General features: G+C 41.9%; 1 protein-coding gene across 1 annotated transcript in view; it reads left to right on the top strand.

Moving 5' to 3' along the window:
* Positions 1–20,389, top strand: part of LOC131680917 (mothers against decapentaplegic homolog 3) — a 53,815-nt gene that overhangs the window by 17,122 nt on the left and 16,304 nt on the right. Inside the window, exons 2-4 of the mRNA XM_058961632.1 lie at positions 18,789–18,882; positions 19,009–19,247; positions 19,317–19,540. Coding sequence (XP_058817615.1) covers positions 18,789–18,882; positions 19,009–19,247; positions 19,317–19,540 — 557 coding nt within the window. The remainder of the gene's footprint in view (positions 1–18,788; positions 18,883–19,008; positions 19,248–19,316; positions 19,541–20,389) is intronic.

Genomic DNA, 20,389 nt, shown 5'->3' with positions numbered 1-20,389 from the left:
TAAGTCGATTAAATATTGCATTAGTGCAGTTCCGTTCACACACGATGCACTGCAAAACGACGACACCTTAAATGAACACCCCTACAACAGGTGCATTCAATGGATCACGAACACTATCCCGAATATTTTTGTTGTGCAAATTCGTACGAGAGCACCATTCAGAACCGTACGCGTCCGTATAGGAATCGTTTACCCGTGCCCAGACACAACAGCAGACGGGGAAAATACAGAGAGTGAATTTAGTCATCCGGTCGCTCCATCTAGCCAGTCAACCTCCCAGCCAAGCCGCGCTGCAGTGCAGACCGAGCTCGGTCGGTTGGGCATAGTTTATTATATGGATACACATATATTACATCCAACCATTCCAGCGTGGGCTTCGAAGCGCCTCAGGACGTCGTGTCGCGCGTATTGCGTTTCTCAGTCGGGACCCCCACGGAAAGACGTTCCGGCATAGTAACGAAAACATTGCTTGCGAAAGGATAGACTTTCTCTTCCCGTGTGTCTGGAATCTCTCGCGTCTCTTGGATGGTTCGAAGCGTAGGAAGCAGAATCTACGATGTGTTCTGTTTGGTTGTTTCCCTTTTGGAAATAAAATATGAATGTTATGTTGAATGGGGCGGAAAAACTAGAAGCTTCCCTAAAATGGCGTACAGTGCTTGAAAGAGAAGTTTGTTATTAATCGTTGGTGTTTTAGTGGCAGAATTGGTTATTGTTAGTGATTTTCGCTGGATTAAAAACGATACCACATCGGATTAACGAGTATAGCAAAAACGACAAGCTGAATCAACGAGGGACGACACGAGTGCGACATCGTCTAGACTGGCCTCGGCATTGGCAGTCAAAACAAATATTGATTAACCACGATTGTGACGGTAGTAGAGAAAACAACTAATATAATAGCACCCCTGTTCTATAGAATGAAGAGCATGTTTGGGGAGGCGTACTTCGAACACAACATAACAAGTGCTTATCGTCATTATCTACAACCGAAGACGCGTCATTGCTGCTTCTGTTCGGTTGAAAGCGCTGGAATTGATGTGAGTTGCTAGATAGAACTGGCACCTATATCTAATTATGTCGAAGGTTTATTAAGTGCATTTTCTGATATGTGATTATAGTTCGGAAGCTTGTGGTCTTTGTAAATATCGTTTAATAATGTCTAACAATAACTCATCAAAGCTTTGAATTAATTTATGTTCCTGGTTTTTTTTCTGTAACAATATCGAATTTAGTTGCGCGGTTCTTCTAAAACAGCTAGACTGCTATTAATCCGACTGTAAATTCTATTTGAACATAAAACGTATGTGCGTAAAAATTGTTAGTTTTATCATCCGCAAAATTGCGTGCAAACTGTAAAATTTATTCAAGTAGGCACATATTTTATGTGTGCGTATTGATATAGAAATTTCATCTATCGAAATTATGTAATATGAATGTAAGATTATTTTACTTCAGATTGATGTGCAAATAGTATTTAGAAGCCGCCGCTAATTGCAAAACTAGAACAACAATATTAATAACCATTACATGCATATTTCTATACCGTTTATTCAGAACGTCAAATCTAACAAATGTAAACAAACTGAGTTTATTATGCCAAATAAAAGCTAAGCATTGACTCTTTATCGTCCACAAATAATAGAGTAAAATAATAACTCTTTATATAATAATTTAATCTTAAGTCAAAATGTCACATACCATATACCAAAATTTTGCTAATATTTTGTAGATGTGATGTTTTGCGATGTGATGTTCATATAAGTCGACTGTTGTTAGCATCTTTTACCAATGCCAAACCTCATATCTACACTCTCGGTTGCAATAAAGCACATGAAATACATCACAACTACAAGCCCGTCTGTTAAAACGTTACAGTAAAATGTGCCATCTACAAACGGTGTTGCCAAGACCACATATGTAAAAGAGCATAATAGCAAAAGTGATCGGCGAAATGTAATAAAATAATAGTTATCAATTATCTCCCTATTATCTTCGCGAAAAACATATAATATGCTTTTACGATCCTGCAATGAGTAAATGCAGACGTGATTGTAGAATTGATAGCCTTCTGTGTGCTTTAAGTGTTAAATAAATTTAAAAGTTCCAAGGAAATTTATGCTAGCGATTTTCTCCGTTTGATGTTTCTGTTAGATATGATGTAATGAAAAAAACTCTAGATTTTTATATATGCATACTCAACAATACACACACATCGGAATTTATATGTATCACCAGGATTAATTTTGTGCGGTTTCCTGAATTAGTACCGAAATTTATGCAATTTTGTTGCATGTAAGTTTTGTTGTACTATCAGTGATTTACAATCTGTTTAAGTTCACTCAATTGCGATTTGGAACAGTTAATTTATACTAGTGATAATTAACGTCAATTCGATCAAGAGTTTTGCTAACTGTTTTTTCAATGTATTATAATTTTAATTTTCAAGAAACGAAGATACTATATTGACCATTTGGTATCAAAAAAGCGACTTGATAGAATACAAAGCACGGTTATCGAAAATACACCTTATGAAAAATGCTATCATGCTCGTTTTGCCTTAATTTGTTAATGTTTATTTTTATAAATAATGGCTATACAACTGTGTATCCGTTTTACCCGAATTTTCCCCAAATGCTGGGTTTTTAGTTTAAGTTTACTCAAAATCTCGGAAGTAGGTTTTATTCGGCTGATCAAAAATAGTGTTTCTTATACAAAAAAGTTCAAGGATTCGATTGTAGATACATAGAATGACCTCACGAAACGCGTGAGTCTGCTTTACCGCGATTCTTCTTAAAACTCAAAAGTGAAGTCAAACATTGCAATGTGGTTGATCAATAGTTGTTTTGCTTGTGTTGAAAGGTCCAGAGAATCAATTGCAAATAGTTAGAATGTCCACACGAAATGGGTGAACCTGTTTTATCCTTATTCTTCCCATAATTCAAGTTTGAAGTTAAAAGCCAGGTTTTATAGCTCTATCGGAAATCGATTTTGATTCTTTGAAAGTTACACATTAGAAATATTACTTATATTCTGTCGCCTTCAACCTGTTTCCTAGAAGTATAGCCATGGTAAGCTTCAAAATTAAGTTAGGGTAAAACAGACTAACATGTTTCGTGTGATTATTCGAACCATCTTCAATCGAGTTCCTGGACGTAAGAATTACTATTTATGATCAACCGGATTCAGCTTCTTTCTGAGATGTGAAGCCAGATTTAACTTCACACTTGAGTTAATGGAGGAATTGGGGTAAAGCGGGTACACACGTTTCGTGCGCTCATTCTAACTATCTTCAATCAATTCGGCGAACTTTTTACATAATAATTACTACTTTTTAAACAATCACATTCAATTTATTTCTGAAAAGTGGGGCCAGGTTTAACTTCATACTTGAATAATGTAAGGAATTGGGGTAAATCGTAACTATCTTCAATCGATTCCCTTGAAAAATTGCTTTTGATCAGCCGCTTTCAGCGCCTCTTACAGTATCGAGTTTGTACAAAGTCACACATTCAATAGTGGAAGAATTGGGGGAAAACAGGTACACACGTTCGATGCTGTCATTCTCACTAGCTTCAATCGATTCCCTGGACTTTTCTGCATAAGAATTATTGCTTTTGATTAGCCGCATTCAGTTATCTACCGCAATCAAGATTCAAACACAAAGCCTCCCTCAATCATTCACTTGAAGGCAGAATTTTCATGACAAAACCGAACGTCTCAATTTTAAATGGATGCTTTTTCATTCATCAACCAAAACTGTCATCTGCTCTGTTTATGTTAAATGTTTACATGTTTGGAATTTTCAAGAATATATGAACGGTATTGAGTATGTTAAATGTAGTTTTTTTGAAAACCCTAGTCTGTGTTCCAGTAAATAAACGTTCACAGGGTCAATAAAATTGAAAATGAATGAAAAATGACTGAGCGGCTCTGTTTGAATGAATGATGCAACTAATACTGCGTGTTCGGCACACACGCTATTTTGTAAATATTTCTACTAGACTTAAAACTACTGTGAAATCACTGAACTACAATTAGAAACTAAAGTAAAACTATATTTTGTATACGTTAAAATAGTAACGCTACCCTTGGACTAGAAATGATTATGCCAAATACTCAGCCTGTGTAATTTGAAACGAGCACTACTATACATACACTCTGCTGTGTAGCAGTAGGTAGAAAATATTTGGAGAGAGAGAGAGAGAGAGAGAGAGAGAGAGAGAGAGAGAGAGAGAGAGAGGAATGAAACTATCGTCTCGATCACAGCTGATCACGGCTAATACTATGTATATAAAGCAGCGTTGCCATAGTTGCGGATTTTTCCGCAATCTTGCGGATTTTCCGCAATTTAAAATAGAGTGGCGGATTTTTCAGCGGATTTTCTGCATTTGCGGATTTTTTGCGGATTTTTCATGATTGAATCAAATGGTTGGCCTTAATTTTTCAATTTTAAATTGTATGTTTAATCACAATACGTACATTATATTATTTTAATAAATTAAATTGTGCAATTATTGGCGTACAGGAATGTAACCGACTTTGACATATAGGGGAACATGGGGAGACTTGCCCAGGTTTTCAGCTAAACCTGCATAACTTTCTAAAAAGTTTTAAATCCTTCAAAACTCATTGAGATATGATGTAGAAAGGGAATGTGCGTGCTCATGATTTTTTTCGCAGAATTTTTAAAACATTTTTGCAAAAGATGTAAAAGTTTTTCTGTGAACGTTTTCTGTGGTCAACTGCGGGGAGACTTGACCAAGGCCTGGGGAAACTTGACCAAGCAAAAATTGAAAAACCAGGACAAAAAATAAAGACATAAAACATACTGTAATCCTTTTTTCCATATTGTACAGATCCTCAGGTAACAGTAAAAAATATAAAAGGGTTGCGTTTCATAAATTTCGATTTTTAAATGTATTTCCTTTTAAGGATTATCTGTACTGCTTACATTGCATGTTCACACGTTACGAAATTATCCATATTACTGCTAACTTTGACTACTAATACTAAAATATATAGACTGGTATTTTAGGTGGGATTTTTGTGTGACGTGATTAACGTTAACAGTAGATACCACAGCGTAGTAAAGATCAGAAATTTGGTATACTTCTTCAGATTATTGTCACTTGGTCAAGTCTCGCCAACATTGGTTCTTACGTTCGATGTCGTGCAAATTTTAGTAATAATAATTCCAATGTTCCGATTAATGTAAAATCGTTTCACTATAAGGAATAAGATGTGATATAAGTACTTTGAATGTAATTATTAGTTGAGTGGATATGTCTATACAAAATTTGAAAAAAAATACATAATTTAACTTAAATTTATTAATAACGGAATATTTTCTATAAGGAAAGGATTTTTTATTCCAAACTTTTAAAATTGCCTTTTAAAATTACAAAGCATAGAAAATTTTTTGAATTTTTTTTTGGAACCTCATAGAATTCGTCATAGCCAATAATAGAATTCTGCGCTTGGTAAGTCTCCCATGTTCCCCTACTCACTTAACTCAGCTAGGAAATTTCTGGAACGAGTAAACAATTGATTTCGAAACGGCAAAGTAAATTTTGGTTGCTGAATTTCAGCGAAATAGTTTCAGTAACCATTGAGAACTCAATAAAAATACATTAAGTGTTGATTATTTTCGACCGTGTTCCTCATCAGCTTGCTGTGGAAAAGCTAAGGCGGACTAGACTGCCGGACTAGACTGGACCGGCGGACTAGACGGATCTTCTCGTACCTTGCGAACTGTAGCGCCTCGGTGCAACTTGGAACTATACTCTCGGATCCTCTTCACATTTCATCTGGCGTTCCTCAAGGGAGTCATCTCGGACATCTTCTATTTGTGCTCATTGTGAACAACCTCTGCAGTGAATTATCGTCTTCTAAAGTCATGTATGCTGATGATCTGAAAATTTACCGTGTCATAACAACTATGATAGACTGTTGTGCATTGCAAATGGACGTCGATAGGATCATTGACTGGAGTGACAGAAACGGAATGAGTGTGAATATTCAAAAATGCAGCACAATCACTTTTACACGAGTTGGACTCATCAAACGCAACACTATGCATTACACTGGTTCGCTGTATTCTAGAATATGGCGTTACTGTTTAGGCTTCTTATCACACCATACATATTAATCGTATCGAACGGGTACAGAAGAACTTTATCAGGTTTGCACTTCGTCGGTTACTCTGGCAAAATCGTTTCCAGCTTCCTTCATATGAAGATCGCTGTACCCTCATCAATCTCCCTACGTTGCGAAACAGACGGATCTTTCTGCAACGACTTTTCATTTTCGACCTTCTGACAGACAACGTAGACTCTCCTGCGCTTCTAGTAAAACTTGACCTCAACGTTCCTGGAAGATCTTTCCGAAGAATTGTTTTTTTTCCTACGCTCCACACATTGCACGCAGTACGGCCAGAATAATCCTTTGGATGTTTGCTGTCAACTCTTCAACAGTGTCTATCATTTGTTTGATTTTAATATTAGTAAAGACTCGTTCAAATTAAAAATAGGTTTAAGTTAGTGTGCGATGTAATTTTTTTTAATCGACGACAATACAATACAAGTGTTGAAGTTCGACAAAAAATACTATAAACTGAGATTGTTTCTTCAGTTCCGCTTTTCTCGTTGTTTCAACTATTCACTAAGTATATCTTTAAATTTTTAAGCATTCAAATTCAAAAACGCTAAAGTTTTAAAACTTTACAGATTTAAAAGTCTATAATTTTGAAAGTATAATGCTTTAAAATCAAATTTATGAATATTTAATTTTTTGTTTTGAATTTATGAATATTTTTCTTATTGATTTTCAATTTATTAAATTTCAAAATTCTTGGATTCTCAAATTTTTATATTTCTGATTTTTAAATTTTGAGAAGAAATGGAACTTTAAAATCTTTGAATTTTAAAGTTTTTTATGTTTAATCCTTTAAACCTTATGTTTTTAAACTTTTTAATTCTCAAATTTTGATATAATCTTTATATCACAAAATTTTCAATTAACAAATCTTCAAATTTTAAAATATATAAATTTTTAAATGTTTAACTTCTTGAAGTCTCAAATATATTTACTTTTCGAATTAAATTTTTTTAACAATGATATTTTTAAATTTTTATGCATTTCAATTGTTTAAATCAAAAATTTCAAATTTAATGTTTAGGCCTGTAAATTTTTAAATTTCCAGTTGAACCTGCAAAAAAAATATCTTAATTGTTTATTAGATTTTTAAATCTTCAATTTTTTAAATTTCTGGATTTCAAATTTTTAACTTTTTAAATTTTTGAATCCTCAGATTTTAATATTTTTTTTAAATTTTTATATCTTTCAATTTTCAATACCTTTAAACTTTTAAACTTTTGAATTTTGAAATTATTTTCTTTTTGAAGTTTTAAATAACTTTTTTAATTTCATAGTTTTTAGATTTTTAAAATATTTAATTTCTAAAATTTTAAATCATTAAGCTTGAAATTTTGAAGCGCGTTGATTTTTAAATTCGTGAGTTCCTGAGTTAGATTGTTTTTATTTCGATTATAGACGTTTTGGCCTTAGGGTCATTTGCCTCCTTTATCAGGATAGAAAAATCTCTTTAGAAAACCCTCTAACTCTATGTGCGAGATTGATAATTGAATCCAAGTGAGCTGCGAACGAGGCAAACAATTTATTATCTACGCTATGCCCGCCCCTTTGAAATTGATTGACGCATCCTTAAATTGTTGTGCTTTTTGGTCATTTTTCAGTTCAGGTTTTTTTTTAATTTTTAATTTATTAGGTTTTAATTGTGATTTTTCGATCATTTAATTTTCAATTTTTATATTTCCAATTCATGTTTTTTTAAATGTTCCTTTTTGAAAATTTCTGGTGCGCAGAACTAAATATGCGTCTGGTCGAATTTCCGCAGCTCCTTTAGTTCATTGAGAAAGTGGATTTTCTCCCACATTCAGCGGTGAGTGTGGAAAAAGTTTTCAGTCAAACATTGAAAATTGAAAAATAAAAGTTATTCATACAAAACGATAATAGATTGTAAAAAAGCTTAAAAAGCCCTTAATAGTGGAAAAAGAGGGGCTTTTATTGCTTGCGGATTTTTGCGGATTTTTACGTCAGCCAGTGATATCAAATTTGCGGATTTTCCAAAATAAATAATGGCAACGCTGATATAAAGTCAGTTGAAAATAGATCTGGTGAAGGAAGGTTGTTCGTTTTCGTTCTCGGTGCGATTTAAAAGAAAGCCGTCGGTAATTTTGCCTAAGTCAGCAGGCAGCAAATTTTACAAGTCCCCAGCGGGTTGGTGGACTTAGTGTTTCGGTTCGTTTTTTAATACGGTGAGCCACAGTGCAAGTTGGCTAAGTTCCCTAGCGACAGGTGAACTATTCGGTGCGGTACATTTCGCGTGTTGTACCATCGGTGATCGCGGTGAAAGGGCGATTCCGATCGATACATTAAACCGGCCAAATTGAAGACGGTGAGTGACAATAATTGGCCGTGTTTGGTACTGTTTTCGTGCGCGCTTGTGAGTTGCTGGTTTCTAAAACCAGCGAAGAAAGTCCTTCGGTGGCCGGCAAAGGTTCGTGCTCGAACATTTTGGTCCTTCGAGCCGGATAGAAGGCAATTCAAACCGCAAGTGCGTTGTGCGGTAGTGAGTGAACCGCGGGAAAGGTACCGCTTGGGCGAAGTGTAGCCATTGCGTGGCTGAAAAAGATCGCCATCGCGTTTGTGAACTGGCGGGTGCGCCGTAGTGAAAGTCGTTTTTTCGTGCGAACGCGATCGCGCGGTTAACATTAACGTTTTGCGCAAAGGTAAATGCGCTAGTGGAAAAGCCGAAATACGACGGCTAGTGCTATAGATTGTGTGGTGGAAAGATTTTAGCGCTACCGCGATTACTGTCGCGTGTGAAGCGCTTGGACTGTGGCCATTTTTCAAGCCATCGAGTGGGCCATTGTGACTGGTGGCCATTCAACGGATCGGGAGGTAGCTGAACCCCGATAGCCGCGTCTGCAGAGCCATTTTGGACGCTGAGTGAGCGTCGCTTGGGAAGCTGTTGTTGTCAGTGAAGGTACTAGTGATAAATGTCCCTGCTTGTCATTGAGCAACACTTCTGATTCCGGACTGGAATCCCCGGTGAGTCCTTTCCAATTTTCCGCCACACGTGGCTTGCAGTAGCATTTGTTTTAATTTAAGAAAGTGGGTGACCTTCAGTCATTGTGGCAATCGGTGGACGGTCCGCGAATCGAGTGGAAAATCGTTTCGCGCCCTCGATTTGCGATACCGCGTAGAAGTGGGTTAGTTCGCGACGGGAAGGAGCAATCGTTCGATTATAAACTGCTCACTTCCGTTCGAATTTCGCGTTCGCGAAGGGCAATTCATCGCGTCGGGAAGGATTATTCGTGTCGAGTGTGTTTTGTCCTCATTCGGTTCGGTTTCGCGTAGAAACGGTTAGTTCGCGTCGGGAAGGAGTCCGTTATCGATTTAACTGCCGTTTCCGTTCGTAGTGCGTCGTGATGCCACCCAAAGAGGAGAAAGTGTTGGGAGACCGGCTTGTCCAGCGCAATGGATTGCTGGCAATTCGTGATGCTTTGGAGAAGTTCATCATTCGGTACGATCCTGCACGTGATGCTTTTCAGTTGAGTGTTCGTATAGAGTCGCTGGATAGGGCTTATGCACAGTTCATGGAGGCGCAGGATGCAATTGAGAGACTGGACAAGGAGGAGTTTCTGGCATCACACCTGGCGGAACGTGTCGATTTCGAGCAGCGATACTGCGCAGCGAAAGGCTTCCTACTCTCCAAGGTTCCTGTAGAAGCGAGCAACTCAGCTTTGAACACATCCATGATGGCAAATCAACACACTTTCTCGACAGGATTCCACCTCCGTCTTCCAAAGATCGACCTACCGAGATTTGATGGCGATTTCTCACGTTGGTTGTCATTTCGAGACACCTTTACGTCCATGGTTCATTCCAATGGGGACATACCAACGGTCGCCAAGCTTCAGTACCTTCTACAATCGCTTGAAGGGGACGCAAAGAAGCCGTTCGAATCAGTTGACGTCGAAGCTGACAACTATGCGTCAACATGGGACGCCCTACACAAGAGGTACGACAATCGCCGTTTTCTCAAACGTCAGCTGTATAGGACACTCTACGAGCTGCCAGCGGTCAAGCAGGAATCTGCTAAGCGCATCCACAGTCTGGTCGACGATTTTCAGCGCCATGTACGGGCGTTGGCGAAATTGGATGAACCTGTGGAGCATTGGGATACGCCGCTGGTGAACATGCTGTCGTATAAGCTGGACCAATCCACATTGCGAGCATGGGAGGAGAAAACGAGCAGCCAGGACGATGTCAAGTACGAGGAACTGGTTGAGTTCCTGTACCAGCGGGTGCGCGTCCTCAATTCTGTCGGGTCAGACACGCAGCAACCGGCACCTCCAAAGGTGGCCGGCCCCCCGAGTTGGAAGGGCACGAAGGTGAAGTTCGCAGCTAACGCAGCTGCTACGCCCAACCAAGATTCTCCATGTCATTTAGCATGTTCAGACAGCCACTCCCTCCGCAACTGCCCAGTGTTCCTAGGAAAGGATGTCCGCCAGCGCCGAGAGCTGGTTTCGCAAAAACGGTTGTGTTGGAACTGTCTGAGCTTCGGTCACCCAGCCAGGAAGTGTGTATCGAAGTTTACGTGTCGTACGTGCCACGAAAGACATCATTCCCTGTTACACGATTCCTCTCCATCCAGGGTGTCGTCGAGTCCTGCCATTACGGGATCATCACAACAATCTCCACCGGTTCAACAGCCGCATTCGTCCAGTTCGGGTTCTGCTCCACCGCAGGTCAGCATGGCGGTCCAAACCGCATGCAGTATGGTTCTACTGGAAACGGTTGTTCTCAACGTTGTTGATGATCACGGCAGGGAATTCAAGGCTCGTGCTCTACTCGACTCGGCGTCAATGTCCAATTTCATCTCCGGTCAGTTAGCGAAGGTTCTCCTCAGCCGTCGCACCAAGGTGGACATTTCGGTCGCAGGAATCGGTCTCTCAACGCAAAGGGTGAAAAATGCCATCACCGCCTCCATTGAATCGAGAACTCAGCCATTCTCCACTAAGCTCGAGTTTCTCATTCTGAAGCAGCCATCCGCAGAGCTGCCGACCATGCCGGTCGATACGTCGGCGTGGAAATTCCCGCAGGTTGGATTAGCAGATCCACAGTTCCACGTCCCAGGAAGGATTGACCTCGTCATCGGAAGTGAGGCCTTCTGGGAACTTCACACCGGTAGGAAGATCTCGCTCGGTAACGGTCTTCCGTGGGTAGTCGAAACACCATTCGGATGGGCGGTCTCTGGTTCCGCGTCCAATGGATCTACCTGCATTCCCCGGATCTGCAATCTCTCCATTACCAATGAAGATTTGGAAGCCGCACTTCAGAAGTTTTGGGAGTTAGAAGCGATTTCCACTGGGCCTGCACACTCACCCGAAGAAAATCGCTGTGAAGAGTTATACTCCAGTACAGTCAAGCGTGATTCGACTGGAAGGTACGTCGTACGTCTTCCTCACAACGAAGATCCAGAAGTCTTCCTGGGGGCCTCTAGAGCCATCGCAGAACGCCGTTTTTACAGTCTGGAGCGCCGTTTGCAACGAGATCCTGCAATCAAGGAATCGTATCATCGTTTCATGGACGAGCACCTACAGCTCGGTCACATGAGAAGGCTTGACGAGCCTGTAGATGACGTGAAGGCTCACTGTTATCTCCCACATCATCCCGTGTTCAAGGAGTCGAGCACTACTACGAAAGTTAGGGTCGTTTTCGACGCGTCCTGCAAGACGGCGTCAGGATATTCGCTGAACGACACGCTGTTGGTCGGACCCGTAGTTCAGCAAGATCTACTCTCCATCGTGATGAGATTTCGGACACATCACGTCGCTCTGGTTGCGGACATCGAGAAGATGTACCGGCAAGTATTCGTGCATCCTGAAGATCAGCCGTTTCAGCGAATTCTTTGGCGCACGGGCCCTGATGAACCCATCGCTACGTACGAACTGCAGACAGTAACGTACGGAACAGCGAGCGCTCCGTACCTAGCTACGCGTACTCTGCAGCAAATTGCACAGGATACCAAGCAGTTGTATCCAATCGCAAGTGGGCCAGTTACGGAAGACTTCTACGTCGACGATTTTCTTTCTGGGGCGCCGGACGTAGAATCCGCCATCAAGCTGCGTCGTGAGGCATCGGCAATGCTAGCTTCCGCTGGATTACCGCTCAAGAAATGGGCATCGAATTCTCCTGAAGTTCTTGGGGATGTACCACCTGATGATGTGGCAATTCAGCCGTTCCATAATCTTCAGGATGACCAGGCCGTCTCCACGCTCGGCCTCATTTGGGAACCAAAGTTGGACATACTCCGGTTCAAGGTTCAGTTGCCGTTGGCCGCATCCGTACTGACGAAACGCAAGGTGATGTCGTACATCGCCCAAATCTTCGACCCTCTTGGACTCGTGGGTCCAACGATCACCAAGGCCAAACTCTTCATGCAGCGACTTTGGGCTCTGAAGCAGAATGGCGAAGCATGTTAATGGGACACGCCGCTCCCGTTTACACTCCAAGAAGAATGGAAACTGTTCCATAACACACTACACCTGTTGAGTGAAGTTCGCGTACCCCGCTTCATTTCGATGCCCGACGCCGTCAGCATCCAGCTTCACTTCTTCTGCGATGCGTCTGAGCGCGCATATGGGACATGCTGTTACGTCCGAACCGAAGCACACGGCACAGTTTCGGTCCAGTTGTTGGCGTCCAAGTCCAAGGTAGCTCCGCTTTCTACTCGCCAGACAATCGCCAGACTGGAACTCTGCGCCGCACATTTGTCGACCCAGCTGTACAAGAAGCTGAACGCGACGCTGAAGCTTCCTGCGACTGTTCATTTCTGGACAGATTCCACTACTGTCCTCCAATGGCTTCGCGGGAACCCGAGTCGTTGGAAGACTTTCGTCGCAAACCGAGTCTCGCAGATACAGCTTTCAACCGATCTCAACCGCTGGAAGCATGTTCCTGGAGTCGACAATCCTGCTGACGACATTTCCCGAGGATTGAGTCCTACTGATCTCCTCAACCGTACACGATGGTGGACTGGGACACAGTGGCTAGCAAGGTCTCCGGATTTTTGGCCAAATCCAACGTTACCCGCAGCAGAAACTCCAGAAGTGTCCGCCGAAGGACGCAAGATACCACTAGTTGCCATGACCACGACACAACTGAGTTTCTGCACTGATTTATTCGCTCGCTACTCCAACTTCTCCAAGCTGCGCCGAGTGACAGCGTTCATTCAGCGTTATCTGCACGTGCTTCGTGAACGAGCCTCGCAACGTCGTTCGGAAAAGGAGAAGTACAAGCCACTCGTCATCCCGAACATTAACCCGCACCCAGTCCATCCGCTTACCGCACAAGAACTCCAACACGCCGAACTTACGCTCTGTCATCTCGCGCAGGGTGAACTTTTCGCTGAGGAGATTTCCGATCTCGCTAGTGGCGAACGTGTCGCAAGATCTTCCACGCTGAAGTGGTTGAACCCGTTCGTCGATCCCGAAGGCACCGTACGTGTCGGTGGCCGGCTTCGCAATGCCGCGCTGACCGATGCGAAGAAACACCCGATCGTCCTCTCTGCCAAGCATCCGCTCGCTGTTCTGTTGGCTAGTTTTTATCATTTGAAGCTACTGCACGCAGGCCCCCATTTCCTGCTAGCCACTCTCCGCCAGAAGTTTTGGATTCTGGGCGGCAGAAATCTTGTGAAATCCGTCTTTCACCATTGCCACACTTGCTTCCGTAGCAAGCCCACACTAGTCCAGCAGAGCACAGCAGATCTTCCGGCATCGAGAGTATCTCCAACCCGACCGTTTTCCGTCTGCGGAGTCGACTATTGCGGACCTTTCTATTTGAAGTCCGCTGTCCGCAACCGTGGCCCAACGAAGGTGTACGTGGCCATATTCGTCTGCTTCTCTACGAAGGCAGTTCACATCGAGCTACCGCTTTCAAAGGTGCATCGAATGCACTGAACCGCATCTACCGCATGCTGAAGGTCGATGAGTCTGATCGGAATCAGATCTTCGACTGGTGCTCCGACAACGAAATTCGCTGGAAGTTCATCCCACCTCGAGCACCACACTTTGGCGGTCTTTGGGAGGCTGCAGTGAAGTCAGCGAAGACACACCTGTTGAAGGCAATCGGCAACGTGAACGTTGCGTACGAGGACATGCTCACACTGCTGGCGCAGATAGAGATGTGCCTCAATTCTCGTCCGCTGACTCCAATGCCGGACGATCCGTCCGATCTCGAGGTCCTTACGCCAGGACATTTTCTCGTCGGGAGCAATCTCCAAGCTGTTCCGGAAGCTGATCTGAAGGAGACTCCTGACAACCGCTTGGACCACTGGGAATTAACTCAAAAACGGTTCCAAACTATTTGGTCTCGCTGGTACCCGGAATACCTGCAACAGCTGCAGTCTCGTGCTACGAAAGGCTGCAACCCGCCTGTCTCCGTCGACGTTGGCAGAGTCGTCATCGTGAAGGATGACAACATCCCGCCAACCAATTGGCCTCTCGGCCAAATCATCAAATGTCATCCCGGAGCCGATGGCATCGTTCGTGTGGTCACTCTACGAACCGCTGCAGCCAAGGAGGTTGTGCGTCCTGTGGCCAGAATCGCTCTACTACCGACACCACCAACTCAACGAGCCGACTGAGAGTTGTCATCCAGGTAGAGCAACCCGGACGGGGAGAAATTGCTCGATGCGCACCTGCGCATTGCACAGGTAATTGCAATTCCAATCCCCTAACCCCAATCGTTCGATCTACCTGATCTTTTCTTATTTCTCGGTCGATGGCGATGAACTACTCCAAGGGCAATGGTTGCCAGTCGCTGGATTTGTGGTGGACATTATACACGAGCAACTCAGCTATCACATTCCCGAGTAACATCTGCTATCCTCAACCGAGATCATCGACATCCACTACCCGGAGCAAGCAACACCAGAACAAACACACTTTAATTTTTTGTTGAAACACCGTAATGTTTCAAGGTGGCCGGAATGTTCGGCACACACGCTATTTTGTAAATATTTCTACTAGACTTAAAACTACTGTGAAATCACTGAACTACAATTAGAAACTAAAGTAAAACTATATTTTGTATACGTTAAAATAGTAACGCTACCCTTGGACTAGAAATGATTATGCCAAATACTCAGCCTGTGTAATTTGAAACGAGCACTACTATACATACACTCTGCTGTGTAGCAGTAGGTAGAAAATATTTGGAGAGAGAGAGAGAGAGAGAGAGAGAGAGAGAGAGAGAGAGAGAGAGAGAGAGAGAGGAATGAAACTATCGTCTCGATCACAGCTGATCACGGCTAATACTATGCATATAAAGTCAGTTGAAAATAGATCTGGTGAAGGAAGGTTGTTCGTTTTCGTTCTCGGTGCGATTTAAAAGAAAGCCGTCGGTAATTTTGCCTAAGTCAGCAGGCAGCAAATTTTACAAGTCCCCAGCGGGTTGGTGGACTTAGTGTTTCGGTTCGTTTTTTAATACGGTGAGCCACAGTGCAAGTTGGCTAAGTTCCCTAGCGACAGGTGAACTATTCGGTGCGGTACATTTCGCGTGTTGTACCATCGGTGATCGCGGTGAAAGGGCGATTCCGATCGATACATTAAACCGGCCAAATTGAAGACGGTGAGTGACAATAATTGGCCGTGTTTGGTACTGTTTTCGTGCGCGCTTGTGAGTTGCTGGTTTCTAAAACCAGCGAAGAAAGTCCTTCGGTGGCCGGCAAAAGTTCGTGCTCGAACAACTGCGGTTTGAACATAGTAGGGCATTATTTGAGATTTGTTCCTCCTTCAAGACCAAACAAACTGTACGCTTTTGAAATCTCTCTCTTTTTTCAAATATAAAGCAGAAAATGTTTGTGGTTGTTTGATGTGTTTACTGTGACCGACCTTCCACCACTCACACCCGTCAAACCATTCGGAATTTGATTCGGAATCCTGAATGGAGTCAGTATGGATTCCAAATCAAATGCAACAACCGATTCTGAGTCAGAATCGGTTGTTGCATTTGATTTGGAATCCATAATGACTCCATTAAGAGATCCGAACCGTTTCCGGAATGAGTTTAACTGGGCAGTTGACACAAGCCTTTGGGAAGCACACTACCCCGCTTGGAAGAAAAACGGGCAGCCAGCAAAAATCCGTCAGGATTCCGGCAGCTGTCAAAATTATCAAAATTGCGCTGCCAGAATTCAGCTATACTCCTTCCAGTTATGGCAGGCAGATTCGCCTCACCGGTTCTGTTTTGTTTATCGTTGTTTCATTTTCGCCATATTTACATTTTTCCAAGAAGGATTTTTTTGGCAGATGTAAAAATAAGGAGAAGCAAAGATTTTGGTTTCAAACATGGTAAATAATATGGATTTCATGTCTCTAGACATGTTTTTATTATAAATTTACATAAATTTTAAAAAAATTAAGAAAAAATACAAGCAAAACCTGAAGCGGTACGGTCCTGCCGGTGCGTGCATGGCAGAAATCCGGCAGAAAAAAACCGTTAATAACCGTAAGGCGAAAAATTCTGCCAGAAACGGTTGTTGCATTTGAGCCCGCCGGTTTAGCAGCGCTCTGCCAGCCAGACCCCCAAAAATTCTGCCAGACTTTTTATTTCGCTGCCGGTTATCTGGGGGAAATTCTGCCAAGCACGTCCGAGCGGGACCATCAGCATCCCGGTCAGCGTAGCAAGCAGAAAGTTAGCAAAAGTTGAGCAAAGCGAAATTGATGCTGACAGAGTTTCTGCGAGCATTTTGCGCGATTTGTACGAGAATTCTGGCAACGAATTCGCTCAAATATAACAACCGTTTCTGACAGAAGCGGTTAAACCAACCAATGCTGCTCACTTTTATCCAGAATCCAGCCAGAAATGTACGACCACATCTTTGTCAGATGTTTTGCTCGATTCGTGCTACATTCTACCAGGTAGGAATTGCCAGGATCTTTGCACAGTTTATGTCCGAGTTATGCCAGGGTTTTGCTCGGTTCCTGTCAAAATTTGCCAGAAAACGCGAGCGAAACCGAGTTCGCCCTAGCTCAACTAACCCGGCAGGATACGCGCAGAAATCTGACAGGGCTGCCAAACCAAGACTTACAGAAATCTAGCAGAGCGGTCTCTGTCAGAAAATTTGTTCACTGGGCTGGACCTAAGCCAGGGCAACAACCAAAGTGTAGTGAAAGTAGTGACTACGAAATGTGGCCGTCTACAGCAGCCCCGTGAGATGAATTGGGTCATTAAATGAAGAATAAAACTCTTCTTTTATTACATAAACCGATAGAGCTCATCATTCTAAACATCGCCTTTGTATAAGTTTAACCCTTAAAACATCAGTATAATTTTTAATTGATTTTCTACGAAAATGTAAACATGTTCTCGTTTGGCACTATCGGTTTTCTTTGACAGTGAATTTAGCCACATGGGTTAGCATTTTTGATAGTTATCCCAGCAAAAGGATAGGGATCAAGGTAGTTCAATTGGAGGTGTGGTATCAAAAATTCAATTTCATAAAATTATTTTTATTTGTTGTTTTGTGTACAAAAAATTGAAAAAAATGTTTGACTACGTATCTTTAAGGTCAGCTGCATTGGAAAAAATCAAAAACAGCGTATGGCTTAATGACCCAATCGTATTCATAATCTTCGTAATTATCTACGGCGTGATATCGTGATAAAAATCACGAGACTTATCTCAGGTTCTCATGAAGAAGTAGACATCCAATTCTTGGCCGAATATCAGCTTATTTTGTGTCTTTTGTAGAGATCTGAACAGCTGAGATGCCAGCAAATAATTTTTTGGCTGACATCTCAGTAAAAGTAACATTTGTTAGCTGTGACGCACTGTAAATCACCAATCAAATGTTGAGATATCAGTTTCGAGATTTGTTGAGTACACGCTCGACTGATTTTTTTTTTGTATTTGTGTATCGCATACTCACATATATCACCAAAATAGTAGATCTACATACTATTATTAAGCTAATTGAAGTTCACTGGATATACACTTGTTTTCATTACCAGTGGAATACCGAAGCACTTCACTATTATAAACACGAATACTATCCTACAATAAAAATCGGTGCACAAAAGACATTGAGTCAAACATATTTTTAACAATTTTTTATGTCAATCGGATATTTCGTTTCGGAATCCGTAAAACCTACACAGTCAGTTTGGCTTTTATAAAAATAGATTGTGGGATGCTTGTGATCGTAAAATTACCTCATAATCTTCAGCCTATGTCAACATTGCACTCCGATCCCTGAGGTCATCGTTGCATTTTGCTGCTGCATGTGGGACGAACAGTGCACTCATTAAGTATTTATCCATTTTGATATTTGCTGCGCCAGCACCAATACGAATTTTGTGCTGTACATGGCTACCTATCTACCTTCCTATTCCATGGATGTATCTTTCGGGTCCAATAGAGCGGCGCGTATCGGTGATGGTTTCATTTCCTTCGCCCATGTGGGAGACACATAACGCGTGAGCGTACATACTACAGCCAATTAATTAGGATAATAAGCTATTGAAAAATCCACGCGGTGTTCACAGCATTTCGGAATTTCAGCATTTTTCCGCCGAACGATCGGTATCAACAATCACTAGTGAATGCTGGTCAAAATGTCTTAGCGATAACAAACGAATATGTTTTGTGAATGTCAGATTTAACAAGGTATCGTAAATCACTTTTTTTTCTTGCAGAGCCCGCCCAGCCAATGGTGAAAATGGAGTTGCGTTGAGGAAAGGCCTTCCACACGTTATCTACTGCAGACTTTGGCGCTGGCCCGATCTTCAGGTATGCATGATCATGAACGCTATCAGTGCCCTGCATGATTAGCATAATTTATGCGAGTTCGTTCCTGGCTATATCATTCATAAAATGTAGCAAATGATCTAACTATTGATGTTTATTTCTTCGCAGAGTCAAGCCGAACTGAAAGCGCTGGATATTTGCGAATACGCGTACCACTTGAAAAAAGACGAAGTGTGCATCAACCCGTATCATTATACCAAAATCGACTCACAATCGCAGCAACCGTTGACGATCCTCGTGCCGAAGAACCTATCCACATCTCAGGGAGGCGAAGGTTCCGTTACCTATACCTTGGATGATTTGAGCAATACCGTACCGGTTAACATTCAGTACAACAATGCGCTGAAGTGAGTGTTTTTCTTTGTATCATTTTGTTTACAATGTAACCAAACCATTGTTTTTTTCTGTATTTGTAGTGACAATTATGTAACCAGCCCACAGCCAGTACAGCAACAACCTCAGCAGCAACACCAAACCGCACCGTCATACATGGAGGTCACACTGGGTCAGCAGATCCCGACCAACACCACGATTATGGACTCGGTGAATGTCGGAGTGAGCACTATTCCAAACACAGAAACACCTCCACCCGGATACATGTCGGAAGACGGTGATCCTCTGGATCAAAATGATAATATGAGTGAGTTTATTGTTGGTATCCCACTGTATGTTGAACTATGTTTCAGTTTGCGTTAGGAACCATGTTTTCAGTTGGTGTGTCTTCGATCTGCTAGCTTTTGAAAAACTGAGACATTGTTGATATTTTGATCCATCAGGATTTATTGAAAATGGGTTTAAACTATCCGGTAACTCGTCCGTTGTGAGCAGTGTTGAGACCTGAGAGCATTCTAGATTCAGTTGGTATACGATACGATTCCCTCTTTGTGTAGTGGATGGGTTAGATACCCTCATCGAGTTCGTTACTGAATGTCGTGGTGGCTTATTCTTAGGGGACGCGGTAAAACCTTCCTTATCCAAAGTTGGTCGCCGGAGGTTAGTTAGATCGAATTATATTTGATCGTAGTGTCCAGTGTCTATTAGAAATAAAAGCGGAATATCCTCGATTATCGGATAATTTGCGATGATTTTTTCGGCAGTAAGTGGTCAATGTACACACAAATTTTGAAGTTCGTTGAAATTCACTATAAGGCAATTTGATATGCGGTAGAATCGACTCAATAGATCATAGTAAACTTTATATGCGCTGCATGAAGTCTGAAGAATACACTTTGCTTGGTTCCGTCTTCACGTTTGTCCCATTTGAAGGGTTTACTATAAACAGGTAATCTTCTAGAGTGTCGAATAAAGTGAGTGGTTGCCTTCTCGATAAAGCTTCTATTTATTTTTAATTCGCTTATTTGACACGGCTCATAGCGGTAGCTTAACGGAGCCGTGGACCTTTTATATGTTTACAATATGTAAAAATACAAACAAATACACTAGTTTACAAATTTTGGGTTAATTGCATGAAGTTAAGAAAAAAGGTGTT

This window comes from Topomyia yanbarensis, chromosome 2 (genome assembly GCF_030247195.1).
Source record: "Topomyia yanbarensis strain Yona2022 chromosome 2, ASM3024719v1, whole genome shotgun sequence".
Lineage (NCBI taxonomy): Eukaryota > Metazoa > Arthropoda > Insecta > Diptera > Culicidae > Topomyia > Topomyia yanbarensis.
Note: the sequence above shows the minus strand (reverse complement) of the source record. Positions and strands in the feature narration are given on the sequence as shown.